Below are 18,216 nucleotides of genomic sequence, written 5' to 3' on the forward strand. Positions count from 1 at the left end.
GCGCCCTCTTTTTCCTTGCGCAGCCCGCGGTGCCGGGGAGGAAATTGGGGGGGAGGAAAGGTCACCTGGCGCTGGTGATTTAGTACCAGGGGCTGTAGCCACAGCCCGTCCCCAGCGGCGGCGGCGGCGGCGGCGGAGTGAGCGCGTACACGTGACTCCGGCTTTGGCTCCTCAGTGCTTCTACAACCAGACGCGCGCACACACACATCCCCTCTCTTCTCCATCCAGTCTCTCTCCCCCCCCCCCTTCCCACGCACACGCCTTGTGAGCCGCCGCCAGGGCAAAGCTCTAGGCACACGCCGGGGTGGCAGCGCCAGGAGCAGCAGCGACCAACCAAGAAGCAAGAGTTTGCAAAGGCTGCTCTGCCTGGCCGAAGAGGCTTTGCACCCGGGGGATGGCTGGCTGCGGGCTGTCAGAAGATGCCTTCTTCTCTTCCTTCTTCTACAACTACACCTCCTCCTGGGAAAGCTCCTACAACCAGGTAAGAGGTGGCTGAGCGGCCACGCGCGCTCCTCTGCACCCCCTTAGCGCCCCAGGGGACGCCGAGGTGGGGAGGGGGGCGAAGTGGTTTTGCCCTGGGTGTGGGTTTCTATTCAAAAGGGGAGGATGGTGCAAAAATGACAGAGAAGGAGCTTTTGAGCCGTGGAATGTGCCTGATCTCCGCTTCCCCCAAGCCCCTCTTGGGAGGACCGAGGAGCAGCAGCAGGAGGAGGAGAATTAGGAGCGGGTGCTGGCACTAGGTGGAGAGCGGTGCGTTACCCAGAAACAACTCACAAGACAACTCAAGCGAAGCCTTCCCAAGTCCCACCGTGGCTGCGCTCTTCCTTTCGCCTTGCACTGAGGGGTGCGGGGGGGGATGTGAGTATTTGGGGGGATAACCGTGCTAGTTGCTAAGGTGCTTGGAAGCCCCCCCAAAATGGCTGAATAAGCATCACATGCCCTAATTACTGACCCTGTCTGGATGGGAATAGTCCCGATCGTTCCTCCCTGCTTCAGAGCTCCCCACCACCACTTAACTTTGATGACTGTGCAATGCACCCCGTGCATCCCAAGGAACCCCTCAGTCTCCCAGCCAGTGGCTCTGCAAGGAGGTGTAGGCTGGGAGGCTGCGCGGGCAGCTGAAAAGCAGCGAGGAGGAAGAAGGGTAAAAAAAAAAAAAAATCCCAGTCTGAGGTTGTCAAGAGCTATTCTGGGAGCCTCCCGAAGGTCTTCAATTAAATAACGGTTGTCGTCTGCTGCCCCCGCTGCCGGCCTGGCGAAGTCCACAGGCGACGCGCGTGCGGTGGGGAAGGGAGCGGGTTTCTCCCGGGCGGCGGTGGGAAAAGTTGAGCCGTGGATGTCCAGGCTCCCCGGGCAGGTGAACCGCACCACGGAGCGGGCGAGGCAGCAGCGCCCAGGGAGGGAGGGAGGGAGGGAGGGAGAGGAGCTCTCCCAGCCCGGCCGCGGGTGGGGGGGGGGGAGCTGCGCGGCGGGGTGTGTGTGTGTGTCAGGTGGCGGAGGGGCTCGGGGGAGGCTCGCCTGCGTGGCTCCCGCCCTGCTGGGGGCAGAGCTGTGCTGAGCTCATGGAAAAACGTGCGGCCCACAGGGCCGGTTTCCAGGAAACTGAGCTCCCGGAACGAGCCGCTGCCGGTTTAAGGTTACCCCCCTCGCAGCCAGGGCTCCAGGCGCCGCACGCGGCTCGCTGCCTCCGGGAGGTCACAGCCCGGGGAGCCGGCGGCCGGGCTCCTCCTCCGGCGGCCGCCGCCGCAGCCAGCCCGAGCGCCCGGGGCCGGCGGGCGCCCGGGAGCCCTGCCCGCTGCGCTTGAGCCGCCGAGTGCAGAGCGAGCTGCCCGGGTCTTGGGGTGGGAGCAGATATTTCTCAGCCCCAACTTGGAAGGCACTTGGTTGGGGCTAGACGGGAGCGAACGCTTGGCCAGCCTGCTCCGGGCATGGGCACGCGGGGCTGCACTGGGGCGACCAGGGACCAAGGGAGCCTTGCCTCTGTTGACCCGTGGGGGTGGGAGGCTCGTTGGAGTAATCGGCAGGAGCCCCCTCACGCTGTGCTGTGCTCAGGGACAGGCGAAGCCTGCCGGCGTTTCATGTCTGTGCGTGCGCGGAACCACCAGACCCGCGGGGCATCGACCGCGTGAGTCAGCCTGAGCGAGCCCCGTTTTCCAGGCCAGCCCCTTGTTGGAAGCATCGAACCGAGGACTGTCCGCATGCCAAAGCTTGGGTCTCCGACGGCGCAGCGCGGCCAACTAGGCAAGGGCAGCTAAAGCATGATAAGTTGCTGTGTGTGATTCCCCACCAACCAGCTGCGCCTTGCACTAGCCCTAAAAGGCAGGACCGCCGCTGCGAGTGTGTTTATATAATGCACAATGTATTATTTTCTCCCATTATATGAATCCACACCATTTAGTGTAATCTAACAAGGGTTTATGCCTGGTTGAAAGCAAGCAGTCAAAGGAAAGCTCCTTGGAAACCAAAGGAGGGGGGAAATTGCTAAGAAGGACGCAGACAATAAAATCAGGTCTAAACCAGTTCATTTAGATAAAGTTAGTTCCACTCTATAGTGAAATGTATTTCCATAAAAGGACAGCAGTGTTAAATGCTAGATTCTTTTATGCATTTTTTTTCAAGTATGACCAAACTGCAATGAAAACTAGGGCAAATTACTGACAAATCTATAGTTGCTTTCTTTTGGAGACCAGTGTTTTATTGTATCTAAGGGAAAAACAGAAGAAAATGTGGGATGCTGCTGATCTATTTTTAGTAGGACTATATAAACTCTAAGTTATAGTACACAAACTTGAATTAAATATGCATGATTAGGGAGGGAGTTTAGAAATAGAAGGTATAAGCACTATACAGCAGTGCAACAAGAATAGATGGGCACACCAAGATTTTCCAAGGGCTAACCCATGAAGAATTTAAGATACATACCGGTTTTGGTGTTCATGAGTCCCTTCTGTTATCTTATACGTCTCATGTTAGCATTTACAACAATCAGATTCACCCAAATGAAAATTAGCAATAGGATGCTCACTGCTGATACATAATCAGAAAATTAATACAGTATTGCTGAGAATCCGTTTGTATATGTTTTTTAACACTTAAAAAGTAGCCTTGGTCTAAATTTGAGAGCCAGACATATTAATGGTTTTTTTAATCTGAACTGCAGCCAAAAAAGCTTACAAACCATTTCTTCTCACTAAATATAGCAACATTGCTCAAATCTAATTTGTTTTGTTTACTCCACTTCATTTTTTAAAAAAAAACAAGCCCTCAAACTTTAAAGCATTACAAAGTGCTTATGAAAGGAAGGGTTGACTCTACTTGAAAAAATAGCTTTTTATTCCTAAATCAATATGATGCACTCCCAGCATCTAGTACCATGTAAAAGGATCCTTTGTACAATATCAATAGCAGTTCAACCATACCTCACTGAGGAGATTTCTTCCTGGCATCACAAGCCATGTTCTTAATAAAATTAAATGTAATCAAAATAACACTTCTCAATATAAACAACCAAATGAAGGAGAGTAAAGTGAATTCTCCTGTAAACACCATATAAAAACTAGCAATTTTAAAATCAGAAGTAGGACAGTTACTCTATGACTTAAACCTTAGGTTTAGGAGTTTTAATTTTTGCATTTTCGACATATCATTGCAGTTCATCTTTCAGCATTGGCTGTGGAGGGGTGATTTGTTGGTAATGTTCTTAGAAATAACTTTTTGTTTTTTATATAAAACTGAAAAACATCAGGGAAGCCATACCTGGAAAATTTAAATTTGGAGACTGTACCAAGAAATCTATTTTGAATCCAGTTCCAAGGCACTCTGCATGAAAATGAAGGTCTGTTGTGTTGATGCTTGCCATATTTTTGCATTCTTAAAGAGAACTCTAAAAATAACACCTATGTGCTAAAGTTTTTTTTTCTCTTAATTTTTAAAAGAGAATTTAGTAGGATTCAGAGTTCGGATTGCCAACCTTGGAGACTGAAATTCTCTATTTACAGGATGGCACAAGCTTCCCCCTGTGAAGTGAAGGAACCAGTTGTCTTTAGGTTGATTAATTTTTTGACTTCTCTGAGACTGTCAACAAAACTGGCAGTTCTGGTGGTGATTTTTATGGACATTTGTCCAACAGAAACCAAGTGAGACTAACTGGCAAACTGAAATTCTCTTTTTCATCTTATTTAATAGTCATGAAAAATTAACCATTACCTCTGCTTACCCCACCCCTACCAAAAAAGCTATGGGTTTTCTCAGAGCAAAGGTCTAACATAGTGGTGGTGTCCATAATTTCTCCTTCCCCTCGCTGTTGATTAATGTTCTGTGTACTGGTTAGCTACTGCTGTCCACCCCAGAAGTGGCTGCATTGCAGTGGTGTTGAATCTATGTAGTGATGTGAGGTGCTTTAGGATCCTTTGAAAGGAAAGGAACCATAAAAACTTAAAACTATAATTGCGGGCTTAAACCTGGTCTTTCATCTTCAAGAAAATCCCTGTAGTGGAAATACAAAACTGTGATGTTTTGAGGGAGTACTCTCCCTTATATGCTATCTCATCATGCAGCAGGCACTGATTCCCATTGGAACTCTAAGCTGTATGCTTGTTAACTAGGCCCCCCCCTTCCTCTTTGTACTATTTTTAAACCTGGTAATATTTTATATAAACCCTTCCACTGAAAGCAGTCAGTGGATATAGGTAAGTTGTCGAAAGCTTGAGCTGAGAGCTGGTTTTGTGGCTTGGCTTTGTGTGTTTCTGAATATGGAATAGCCAAGGAAAAACAATCCAGTCAGTACTTCCTGGGTGTTGGACTGAATTTAATACTTTGCTCTATGCATTTTCTCCTTCCTGTGTTGAGAGTAACTCCAATGGCTCAGCTTGCGTTTGACCCCCCTCAGTCAAGTCATACCTTTGAGTCAGCGCTGCTTTCAGTATTTCTGGCCTTTTTGGTCTGATCCCCAGACTTTAGAGTTTCTGCAGTTTTAGAAATTTCTGTGTAAGTATTTGTGCATACTGCCAACATGTACTATATGTGTATATGAGATAACCAAGTGTTGAGTGAGATGCTGTACAGATTTTCTCAGGTTGCCCTGCCAACAAGGTGTCTTAGGTTTTTGTGGACTGGGACTTTTTATTATGAAAAAAAGACTGTGAATTGTGATACGTTTTGTGTTGTTTTTTCAGAAGTCTGTAAAACACTGGATTGATACTATCATTTATTTTCAGTTGTAATCTAAGCAAAATTTGTCCCAAGGTTTCTGGAGATTAAAAAGACAATGTCTGATAGATTAGATCCAAAGTTTAGGGTTTTTGCTTAATGAAAAAAGTTGTACATAGCCTAATCTGTTACTAACAGAGATGGGCTTTGTGATGTTTAAAATTTAAAAAGTGTTAATCTTGGATTTAAAGATTGTCGTGTGTCTTTTGCAATCCTAGTGGCACTATGTGCTAGTACATAAGAACCAAAAAGTGAAACGAAGTAAAACTGAAACTGACAAGACACTTTTCCCTTGAATAAACTAAATAGTACAAAAAGTAAACAAATAACATACTTGATTAAATGTAATTTGGATTTAAAAATCTTTCAGTTAGAATAATTCAAGGTGTCCTTAGTATCACAGTTGAGGGAATTTTTGTTTATATTTGTTTTAGAACCTGAAATGATCATTTCAAAAAATAGTTTTTACTGTTCCACATAAAAGATGTATTTAAAAATTTGTGATCAGTAGTAACTGTTGATTTTAAAATTTTATTTGCTAGGGTTGTCAAATAAAATGATTGGCCAATTTTCAAAATCATTTTATTGTTTACTAAACTCATCTGCATCCTGGATGTAAAAAGGAAGTGGGTTCCTGATGCCACTTTTATCTGGCACATAAATATGATTTAAACTGGGTCCATACCATTTCCTCATGTCCCTGAGCAAAACAGCAAAATAACGGTACAGTAGAGCAAAATAATGTTGGTTTAAAACACATGCACAAAAGGGGCAAGATGTCATTTTAGAATATTGGTTTAGAACAGAAGATTTAGCTACAATTTGCAAGGTACAGTTATGTTCCTGATAAATGAATGCATTTCAGAGGTTCACACCTTAGACTGTGGTCTTCAAAAATACTGTTGCATAAAGAAGGAAAAAATGCCTGTAGTTACAGCAGCAATGCATTCTGTAGGAAGAGGGCAGAGAGTTCTTAGCTGGCCACACATTCATATGGTCTACGCAGAAATGTAAAAGTGCAGGGTTTGCATTGGAATGAGAATGGGGTCATCCACCCTTTGTACTCATCATCAGGGAAGCAGAACCTTCTTCCAGAGAGTCCATAGGAAATCAATGAGTACACTTTGCTAGTGTAGAGATAAATGTGTACTGCAGAAGGGTATTAAATATAAAAGGGCAACAGTAAAATGATTTACTATATGAGGCAGTGTGACGTGGGTTTTTTTGGGTCACCCAAGAGGATTTTCATTTTTTGAGACCATAACTATATCTTAATATTTCTTTTTATACAGATGTCCAAAAATGAGCTGATAGTTCTAACCCCTGCAGAAGGGTTTATTGATGTACCTTAAGCTTTGAGATCCTCATTTATAGATGGAGTCTTACTGAGAAATGTGTACACATTTTTGAAAATATTACCTGATCTTTATCATTTAGATTATAATCATCTGACCTGACTTACCAAAAGCTAATGGGTTTTGTAATATTTTTTTTCCTGAGGCAGTGTGGATGCCTGAGATAGGGTGAGTCTCGCCATGACCAGAAGGTATCACTGAGGGATACCAGCACAACGGACATACATAGCAGAAAACCTGACCTAAAATTAGGTGTAGAGGCTAAATGAAATGTGGAAAAGCAGGTGCACATTTCTAATATTTTTTTTTTTGGTTCCATCTAATGATTCTCTTTGCTTTGTGAGCAAATCTCTTCATAGATTTGAAATTTTAGTGCTGTAAAATTGCTGAAAAGGAAGGGAAAATCATACTTTTAAAGTGCTCTGTACCTAAGAATCCCAGTGCTATTTATAAACATTGATTAAGTTTCAGGGGCACATTGTTGGGGTAAGTAAGTAGTAGTATCTCCATTTTGTAGATGAAACTGAAGTACAGGCCGATTAAGGGAAATATTTTCAAAAGTGGTCACTGGTTTTGGGTGCCTAATTTGAGACTCTGTGGGTCTTATTTTTGGAGGAGATGCTGTGTATTTGTGGCTCCATTTGAAGTCACCGGGAGCTGCAGGTGATCAACATGTCTGAAAATCACACTCCATATGCTGCAGTTTAGGCACCTATAGACACTTGAAAACTTGAGCCTAAGTGTCTTGTGCAAGTGCATATATGGGAAATCTGTTGGAGAACCAAGAATAGAAACAAAGTCTCCTGACTCGCAGTCCTGTGCTTTAATCATAAGACCTCCATTCGCTCCCAAAACAGTCTGGTTCATGTCAGCATGAAGAGAAGAAGTTCATTTCATCACCTGTCATATAGTGTAAATATGTTTGAAACTTTGGTACTTTTACACACACACAAATTCTCCACAGTTTTAATTAAATTGTTCTTGCAAAGAATAAAATGAGTTCCTAATGTTAACAATGAGTGATTAAGGTTCTGTACTTCCATTTACAGCATAAACTAGCATTTTGTTTTCCAATACAGCTTTTGAATGAAGAACTATAATTTGCAGCAAATAGATATTATAAGCTCTATGGATGACGACAACCACATAAACTTGTGCAAATGATAAAAATGGAATCAATTACTTCTCAAATGGAAGTAGTTTACAAATCTCCACATACAAAGAGACAGTAGTAGCTGGTTATTGTAACAAATCAATAACTTTTTAAAATAAAAAAACTAATTAATTCCATTGACAACTTAGTAATTGTTCACAGGAGGCTGTGACCCTCCCCCTCACAAAATACACACCTATACATAATATCTGCATTTTGCCTCAGTGTTACAAGCTGATTGCATAGTTATTTACCCATATATCCATTTCAAAATAGGGAAATACTGAGCTGCACTTTGCACAGATGCTAATTATCAGCAAGCTTTGTGATGCGTTAAAGTTGGTAGTCAAGGATTCATACTCTTCAGGAGGGAGAAATGAAGTGTGTGTACTATGGGCCTGATCCAAACTCCAGTGAAGCTGATCGGAGATTCTTCATTGGCTTCAGTGGGCTTTATATCAGGCCCTATATACGGCAGGGATGGGGAAGAGTAGGAGAGGAGGGGAGAAGATCCACACAAGAGAATACACCATTGAACTGGTGGATGCTGTCATGGCAATATGTACTATATGCCTCGTAATCCTTTTGTGGAACAGTCCTTAGTCACTGTATTGTGCTTATTTTGGTTTGGGTCTCACGATGAAGTGCCATTTCCTTTATCACTTGCTAAATCCTATTCTTGTTTGTTTATACATTTGAGTGGTTAATTCTTGGCAAAAGATCAATTCATTGGCCAAAATAAACTTACTTTTCCTCAGAAACCCTCACCATTCCCACCCATTCTGTGTCACTTGTGACAAAAACACCCGTTCCATGTCATGTAGGACCATAAGCTGAGGATCATAGCTGGCTGGAAGGGACCATGAGAGGTCATCTAGTCCAGCCCCTGGTGCTGAGACAGGACCAAGTATAGCTAGATCATCCCTGAAGGTGTTTGTCTAACCTGTTCTTAAAAACATCCAGTGATGGAGATTCCACAACCTCCCTTGGTAGTTTTTCCTAATATTTAACCTAAATCTCCCTTACTGCAATTTAAGCCAATTAATTCTTGTACTACCTTCAGTGGATGTGGAGAACAATTGATTACCATCCTCCTTATAAGAGCCTTTAACGTATTAGAAGACTACAACAGGTATCCCACCCCCCCCTTAGTCGTCTTTTCTCAAGACTAAACATATTACCAGTGGTTTTAACCTTTCCTTATAGGTCAGGTTTTCTATACCTTTTATCATTTTTTTTTGTTCTCTTTGGACTCTTTCCAGTTTGTCCACATCTTTCCTAAAGCATTGTGCCTAAAATGCATTACTCCAGCTGAGGCCTGATCAATGCAGAGTAGAGCAGGACAATTACTTACTGTCTTTCATGCAACGTTTCTGTTAATGTACCTCAGAATGGTATTAGCCTTTCTCACAACTGCATCATGTTGTTGGCTTATATATAATTTGTGATCCACTGTAACCCCCAGTTCCTTTTCTGCAGTACTACTGTCAAGGTTCCTCCCTCACTCTGAACTCTAGGGTACAGATGTGCGGACCTGCATGAAAACCTCCTAAGCTTACTTTTACCAGCTTAGGTTAAAACTTCCCCAAGGTACAAATTAATTTTATCCTTTGTCCTTGGAATATCCACTGCCACCACCAAACTCTAACTGGGTTTACTGGGAAACGTAGTTTGGACACGTCTTTCCCCCCAAAATCCTCCCAACTCTTGCACCCCACTTCCTGGGAAAGGTTTGGTAAAAATCCTCACCAATTTGCATAGGTGACCACAGACCCAAACCCTTGGATCTGAGAACAATGAAAAAGCATTCAGTTTTCTTACAAGAAGACTTTTAATAGAAATAGAAGTAAAGGAATCACCCCTGTAAAATCAGGATGGTAGATACCTTACAGGGTAATTAGATTCAAAACATAGAGAATCCCTCTAGGCAAAACCTTAAGTTACAAAAAAGGCACACAGACAGAAATAGTCATTCTATTCAGCACAATTCTTTTCTCAGCCATTTAAAGAAATCATAATCTAACACATACCTAGCTAGCTTACTTACTAAAGTTCTAAGACTCCATTCCTAGTCTATCCCCGGCAAAAGCAGCGTACCGACAGACACAGACCCTTTGTTTCTCTCCCTCCTCCCAGCTTTTGAAAGTATCTTGTCTCCTCATTGGTCATTTTGGTCAGGTGCCAGCAAGGTTACCTTTAGCTTCTTAACCCTTTACAGGTGAGAGGATTTTTCCTCTGGCCAGGGGGGATTTTAAAGGGGTTTACCCTTCCCTTTATATTTATGACAACTACTGCCTAGCCAGTTATTTCTCATTTTGTATTCATGCATTTGATTTTTCCTTCCTAAGTGTAGTACTATGCACTTGTCTTTATTGAATTTCATCTTATTGATTTCAGAAATTGTCAAGGTCATATTGAATCCTAACCCTGTCATCCAAAGTGCTAGCAATCCCTCCCATCTTGGTGTCATCCGCAGATTTTATAATCATACTCTCCACTCCATTATCCAAGTCAACAATGAAAATGTTCAATAGTACTGTTGTTCAGGGTTTTCAGAACCCAAAACTGTGGTAACTTAACTTTGTTTTCTTCAGGAGGTGTCAGGAATAAATCAGTGGGGACACGGCTCCTCCATCTGATAAATGATTAGTACAAACAAGAATGCTTTAACCCAAAGCTCTTTCTTTATTGAGTCTCAAGCGCGCACACACACACGCAGTAGTTCTAGAGCACCCCAAGCATAGTTACCCAAAGTCTAACATAGTTTTGAGTGGGCAACTACTGGGCTTCCAGGGAGCACTCCTTCCGTCCAGCTGCTGGGGGGAGGATGTCAGTCTCTGCTCAAAGAAAAGCTGCCACAAACTGCTCCAAGGTGTACTCTTTTACTTAATCTTATATAGCTAGCTCAGTCAAAGCACATAACTCATAGTAACCCCCTAGTGGGTCACCTACCTTCAGCGAATTGCTCATTATCTTTATCAGCAAAGCATTTCTAGTCATAACAACAATAAAACTTGTATGTCAGGGGCACTTAGGTCCAAGGTCAGCCAAGGTCACACACTCCCTACCATTCTCATGGTACATTAACTCTCTGTCCCATCCTCCCATTCTGATTAGCAAAACTGCAATCATACAGCTGTTTGGTCTTGCCTATGAAAGGCCTAACAATTTTTCCTAACTATGTGGTATTTGGTTTTCAGTGAATAGTGGCTGGATATACAAAATGGCTGCAGTTCAGTAAAATTCAGTTCTCTTGTTACACTACCAGACCCAGAAGAGAACCCTTTGGGGCCGCACCAGATGATGTCTTTCCATTTTGACAGTGAACCATTAATAACTACTGTATGAGTACAGCCTTTCAACCAATTATGCATTCACCTTACAGTAGTATCATCTAGACCATGTTTCCATAGTTTGCTTATGAGAATTTAATATGGGACATCAAAAGCCTTACTAAAATCAAGATATATCATGTCTACAGCGTTCCCCCCCCCCCCATCCTCTAGGCCAGTAACTCTGTCAAAGAAGGAAATTAGGTTGGTATGGCATGATTTGTTCTTGACAAATCCATGTTGGCTATTACTTATTACCCCATTATTGTCTGGGTGCTTACAAACTGATTGTTTAACAATTTGTTCCGGTATTTGTACAGGTATCAAAGTTAGGCTGACTGGTCTACAATTCTCTGGGGCCTCTTTGTTGCTCTTTTTAAGATGGTCTGCTCTTCTCCAGTCCTCTGGGATCTCACCCTTCCTCCATTAGTTTTTGAAGATAATCACTAATGTTTCCAAGATCGATTCAGCTAGTTCTTTAAATATCCTAGGGTGAATTTTGTCAGGCTCTGCTGACTTGAATACCTCCAACTTTTCTTTCCCTATTCTGGATTGTGTTCCTTGTTAATATTAATTTAAACTTTTTAGTGACGACTGAAGCAAAATAGGCATTAAATATCTCCGCCTTCTTGATGTCATCTGTTGATAGCTTTCCTTCTCCACTAAATAGAGACCAATACTTTACTTCATCTGTCTCATTTTCATCTTTCATCTTCAGCTCCTTCCTTGCCACATCTCTTGGCACTTCTTTCTCCTCAACATTCTAATATCTGGAATTTCTTTCTGACTAAATAAAACTCTTGCCAGGCCTTCACCATTTCTCATCTTGATTTCTCCATCTCCCTCCTCTCTGATTTCCCTGACATCCACCTCACATTCATCTAGCTGATATAAATATAGCTGCTAAGATAACTTTCCTGTCTTACTGATTTGTCGGCCCCTCCCCCCTTTTTAAATCTATCCTCTGAGTCCTTCTCTAGTGCATCAAGTTTAAACTTATCTTTCTATTTGAGCCCTTGTATAATTTGGCCTCTTTGTTTCTGTAACCTTGTTTCTTGCCACCACACCTTCCATTCTGCTAGTGATGCCAGACTTGGTGTCCTTTTTGATTGCTTTTCTTAGAGCTTGTCTACACTTACTGGGGAATTGACAAGCAATGATGGTAGATTTAGCGGATCTAGTGAAGATCTGCTAAATTGACCACAGATCGCTCTCCCATCGACTCCTGTACGCCACCGGATCGAGAAGAGTAGGGGGAGTCGACAGGAGAGCGTCTCCCGTCAACTTCACGTAGTGTGGACTTTGTGGTATGTAGATCTAAGCTACGTCCATTTGAGTTACACTATTTATAGTAACTCAAATTGCATAGCTTAGATCGAATTTCCCCTGTAGTGTAGATAAGGCCTCAGAGCCATCTGGATGCTCTTTCCGCACTTTACCCTAGGCTTAGATACTCTTCCTGAGTTGGTCCACATGGCTAATAACCTCTTTTTCAAGACTTTTTTCTACATGGTGATTAAAACAAATGAGTCAGTAAGATTTTGCTTATTTTTTTACATTTAAGAAACTATGGAGCAAACTAGACATGTATCAGCTATCACCTTAACTAAAACTTATATGTTGCATCTCAGTACCAAACCCATCATCTGTTGTTTGCCCTTTTAGATTGTAAATTATTCAAGGGTGGCACTCTTCTTTTTTTTACTAAAAAAGAAAAGGGGTACTTGTGGCACCTTAGAGACTAACCAATTTATTAGAGCATAAGCTTTCGTGAGCTACAGCTCACTTCCTCAGATGCATATCGTGGAAACTGCAGCAGACTTTATATATACACAGAGAATATGAACCAATACCTCCTCCCACCCCACTGTCCTGCTGGTAATAGCTTATCTAAAGTGATCATCAGGTGGGCCATTTCCAGCACAAATCCAGGTTTTCTCACCCTCCACCTCCCCACACAAATTCACTCTCCTGCTGGTGATAGCCCATCCAAAGTGACAACTCTTTACACAATGTGCATGACAATCAAGTTGGGCTATTTCCTGCACAAATCCAGGTTTTCTCACATCCCCCCCACCCCCATACACACACAAACTCACTCTCCTGCTGGTAATAGCTCATCCAAACTGACCACTCTTCAAGTTTAAATCCAAGTTAAACCAGAACATCTGGGGGGGGGGGTATGAAAAAACAAGAGGAAACAGGCTACCTTGCATAATGACTTAGCCACTCCTAGTCTCTATTTAAGCCTAAATTAATAGTATCCAATTTGCAAATGAATTCCAATTCAGCAGTTTCTCGCTGGAGTCTGGATTTGAAGTTTTTTTGTTTTAAGATAGCGACCTTCATGTCTGTGATTGCGTGACCAGAGAGATTGAAGTGTTCTCCGACTGGTTTATGAATGTTATAATTCTTGACATCTGATTTGTGTCCATTTATTCTTTGACGTAGAGACTGTCCAGTTTGACCAATGTACATGGCAGAGGGGCATTGCTGGCACATGATGGCATATATCACATTGGTGGATGTGCAGGTGAATGAGCCTCTGATAGTGTGGCTGATGTTATTAGGCCCTGTGATGGTGTCCCCTGAATAGATATGTGGGCACAATTGGCAACGGGCTTTGTTGCAAGGATAAGTTCCTGGGTTAGTGGTTCTGTTGTGTGGTATGTGATTGTTGGTGAGTATTTGCTTCAGGTTGCGGGGCTGTCTGTAGGCAAGGACTGGCCTGTCTCCCAAGATTTGTGAGAGTGTTGGGTCATCCTTTAGGATAGGTTGTAGATCCTTAATAATGCGTTGGAGGGATTTTAGTTGGGGGCTGAAGGTGACGGCTAGTGGCGTTCTGTTATTTTCTTTGTTAGGCCTGTCCTGTAGTAGGTAACTTCTGGGAACTCTTCTGGCTCTATCAATCTGTTTCTTTACTTCTGCAGGTGGGTATTGTAGTTGTAAGAAAGCTTGACAGAGATCTTGTAGGTGTTTGTCTCTGTCTGAGGGGTTGGAGCAAATGCAGTTGTATCGCAGAGCTTGGCTGTAGACGATGGATCGTGTGGTGTGGTCAGGGTGAAAGCTGGAGGCATGCAGGTAGGAATAGCGGTCAGTAGGTTTCCGGTATAGGGTGGTGTTTATGTGACCATTGTTTATTAGCACTGTAGTGTCCAGGAAGTGGATCTCTTGTGTGGACTGGACCAGGCTGAGGTTGGTGGTGGGATGGAAATTGTTGAAATCATGGTGGAATTCCTCAAGGGCTTCTTTTCCATGGGTCCAGATGATGAAGATGTCATCAATATAGCGCAAGTAGAGTAGGGGCTTTAGGGGACGAGAGCTGAGGAAGCGTTGTTCTAAATCAGCCATAAAAATGTTGGCATACTGTGGGGCCATGCGGGTACCCATAGCAGTGCCGCTGATCTGAAGGTATACATTGTCCCCAAATGTGAAGTAGTTATGGGTAAGGACAAAGTCACAAAGTTCAGCCACCAGGTTAGCCGTGACATTATCGGGGATAGTGTTCTTGACGGCTTGTAGTCCATCTTTGTGTGGAATGTTGGTGTAGAGGGCTTCTACATCCATAGTGGCCAGGATGGTGTTATCAGGAAGATCACCGATGGATTGAAGTTTCAAATCCAGACTCCAGCGAGAAACTGCTGAATTGGAATTCATTTGCAAATTGGTTACTATTAATTTAGGCTTAAATAGAGACTGGGAGTGGCTAAGTCATTATGCAAGGTAGCCTGTTTCCTCTTGTTTTTTCATACCCCCCCCCCCAGATGTTCTGGTTTAACTTGGATTTAAACTTGAAGAGTGGTCAGTTTGGATGAGCTATTACCAGCAGGAGAGTGAGTTTGTGTGTGTATGGGGGTGGGGGGGATGTGAGAAAACCTGGATTTGTGCAGGAAATAGCCCAACTTGATTGTCATGCACATTGTGTAAAGAGTTGTCACTTTGGATGGGCTATCACCAGCAGGAGAGTGAATTTGTGTGGGGGGGTGGAGGGTGAGAAAACCTGGATTTGTGCTGGAAATGGCCCACCTGATGATCACTTTAGATAAGCTATTACCAGCAGGACAGTGGGGTGGGAGGAGGTATTGGTTCATATTCTCTGTGTATATATAAAGTCTGCTGCAGTTTCCACGATATGCATCTGAGGAAGTGAGCTGTAGCTCACGAAAGCTTATGCTCTAATAAATTGGTTAGTCTCTAAGGTGCCACAAGTACTCCTTTTCTTTTTGCGAATACAGACTAACACGGCTGTTACTCTGAAACCTACAAATAAACAATAATCCTTTCCTTAAAAAGACTAAAGCCACCTTCCTTTCCCTCACCTTCCCCCCCATGTATTCCCTAAATCTGAGCTGCTCCATTTAAAAAAAAATTAGGATTAAAAAAACTGACAAAATGGGAATAGTGCAACATACAATCCAAGGTGCTGTGTTTAAACTTAAAGCCATAAAGGGTTTGGGGCCTGGTTACTGAGTAGGTGGCTGCATGGCATTCTGAGAAAGGCGGATTACCAGGATGGGGCATCTTGAGCTATGTAAATGGATGTGTTGGGTGTGAAGGTATCTCAGATGGAATTTACTTTTCTCCTTTGTCTGTAAAGTCTGGATTTTTAAATCTTCTGGACACACTGCAAGGCCCATATTTCTTCCTTGTTTTGGGGTTGAAAATTTATATAAATGATACCAATGGGGTTGTAATCTTAATTGTTATTAGGACACCCAGAGTTCAGGCTGGACCCTGTTGAATTATTATTACATTTTCTGTTTATTGAAATAAATAATTGCTGAAGGGATAGTTGGCTAATATTACATAAACATATACATTGCTTCATACATACACATGGGTCCCTGCTCTAAAGAATTTGAAAACTCAGAAAAATAAGAGACCTGTAAAACTCATCACAAAGACAGAAATAAATACTGTATATTTTTTAAAAAGCTTCAAACAAGAAATTATGGCATTAAGTGATGTATGCTAAATGTTGACACTACATTCATACTCTCATTATATCTCACCCTTACCTCTCTTTGCACTTTGTTTACTTAGGCCCTGATCCAGTAGACCACTTAGCCATGTGCTTTAGAGTAAACACTTGAGTACTGCCAATGAAGTCAGTAGAATTGCACACATGTTTAAAATTGAGCAGGTGTTGAAGTGATGTGCTGGATGAGGGGTTTAGATGATTGGATCTTCAGGATGGGGATCTTGTCTCCCACCTGTTTCTTAAGGCTGAGTTCCTCAAAGGAATTAAGGCACCTAACTACTATGGGAGTGCTAGGCTAGGGAGTTAAGTGCCTAAACACCTTTGAGGAGTTCTGCCTAGCACACCACCAGTATTGTATAAATAATTGTAATATTTTAGCAAAGAGAATCATAGAATATCAGGGTTGGAAGGGACCCCAGAAGGTCATCTAGTCCAACCCCCTGCTCAAAGCAGGACCAATTCCCAGTTAAATCATCCCAGCCAGGGCTTTGACAAGCCTGACCTTAAAAACCTCTAAGGAAGGAGATTCTACCACCTCCCTAGGTAACGCATTCCAGTGTTTCACCACCCTCTTAGTGAAAAAGTTTTTCCTAATATCCAATCTAAACCTCCCCCACTGCAACTTGAGACCATTACTCCTCGTTCTGTCATCTGCTACCATTGAGAACAGTCTAGAGCCATCCTCTTTGGAACCCCCTTTTAGGTAGTTGAAAGCAGCTATCAAATCCCCCCTCATTCTTCTCTTCTGCAGGCTAAACAATCCCAGCTCCCTCAGCCTCTCCTCATAACTCATGTGTTCCAGTCCCCTAATCATTTTTGTTGCCCTTCGCTGGACTCTCTCCAATTTATCCACATCCTTCTTGAAGTGTGGGGCCCAAAACTGGACACAGTACTCCAGATGAGGCCTCACCAATGTCGAATAGAGGGGAACGATCACGTCCCTCGATCTGCTCGCTATGCCCCTACTTATACATCCCAAAATGCCATTGGCCTTCTTGGCAACAAGGGCACACTGCTGACTCATATCCAGCTTCTCGTCCACTGTCACCCCTAGATCCTTTTCCGCAGAACTGCTGCCTAGCCATTCGGTCCCTAGTCTGTAGCTGTGCATTGGGTTCTTCCGTCCTAAGTGCAGGACCCTGCACTTATCCTTATTGAACCTCATCAGATTCCTTTTGGCCCAATCTTCCAATTGGTCTAGGTCCTTCTGTATCCTATCCCTCCCCTCCAGCGTATCTACCACTCCTCCCAGTTTAGTATCATCCGCAAATTTGCTGAGAGTGCAATCCACACCATCCTCCAGATCATTTATGAAGATATTGAATAAAACCGGCCCCAGGACCGACCCTTGGGGCACTCCACTTGATACCGGCTACCAACTAGACATGGAGCCATTGATCACTACCCGTTGAGCCCGACAATCTAGCCAGCTTTCTACCCACCTTATAGTGCATTCATCCAGCCCATGCTTCCTTAACTTGCTGACAAGAATACTATGGGAGACCGTGTCAAAAGCTTTGCTAAAGTCAAGAAACAATACATCCACTGCTTTCCCTTCATCCACAGAACCAGTAATCTCATTATAGAAGGCGATTAGATTAGTCAGGCATGACCTTCCCTTGGTGAATCCATGCTGGCTGTTCCTGATCACTTTCCTCTCATGCAAGTGCTTCAGGATTGATTCTTTGAGGACCTGCTCCATGATTTTTCCAGGGACTGAGGTGAGGCTGACTGGCCTGTAGTTCCCAGGATCTTCCTTCTTCCCTTTTTTAAAGATTGGCACTACATTAGCCTTTTTCCAGTCATCCGGGACTTCCCCGGTTCGCCACGAGTTTTCAAAGATAATGGCCAGTGGCTCTGCAATCACAGCCGCCAATTCCTTCAGCACTCTCGGATGCAACTTGTCCGGCCCCATGGACTTGTGCACGTCCAGCTTTTCTAAATAGTCCCTAACCGCCTCTATCTCCACAGAGGGCTGGCCATCTCTTCCGCATTTTGTGATGCCCAGCGCAGCAGTCTGGGAGCTGACCTTGTTAGTGAAAACAGAGGCAAAAAAAGCATTGAGTACATTAGCTTTTTCCACATCCTCTGTCACTAGGTTGCCTCCCTCATTCAGTAAGGGGCCCACACATTCCTTGGCTTTCTTCTTGTTGCCAACATACCTGAAGAAACCCTTCTTGTTACTCT

The 18,216-nt window shown here is 43.4% G+C and overlaps 1 protein-coding gene across 1 annotated transcript in view; it reads left to right on the plus strand.

The window, feature by feature from the left end:
• The first annotated feature begins 299 nt into the window (after positions 1 to 299).
• The window catches only part of PPARGC1A (PPARG coactivator 1 alpha), a 502,323-nt gene continuing 484,406 nt past the window's right edge, over positions 300 to 18,216 (plus strand). The window contains exon 1 of the mRNA XM_084626598.1: positions 300 to 481. Coding sequence (XP_084482724.1) covers positions 395 to 481 — 87 coding nt within the window. The 5' untranslated portion in view covers positions 300 to 394. The remainder of the gene's footprint in view (positions 482 to 18,216) is intronic.

Source organism: Lepidochelys olivacea (assembly GCF_965140295.1).
Source record: "Lepidochelys olivacea isolate rLepOli2 genome assembly, chromosome: 4".
NCBI classification, from domain to species: Eukaryota; Metazoa; Chordata; order Testudines; family Cheloniidae; genus Lepidochelys; species Lepidochelys olivacea.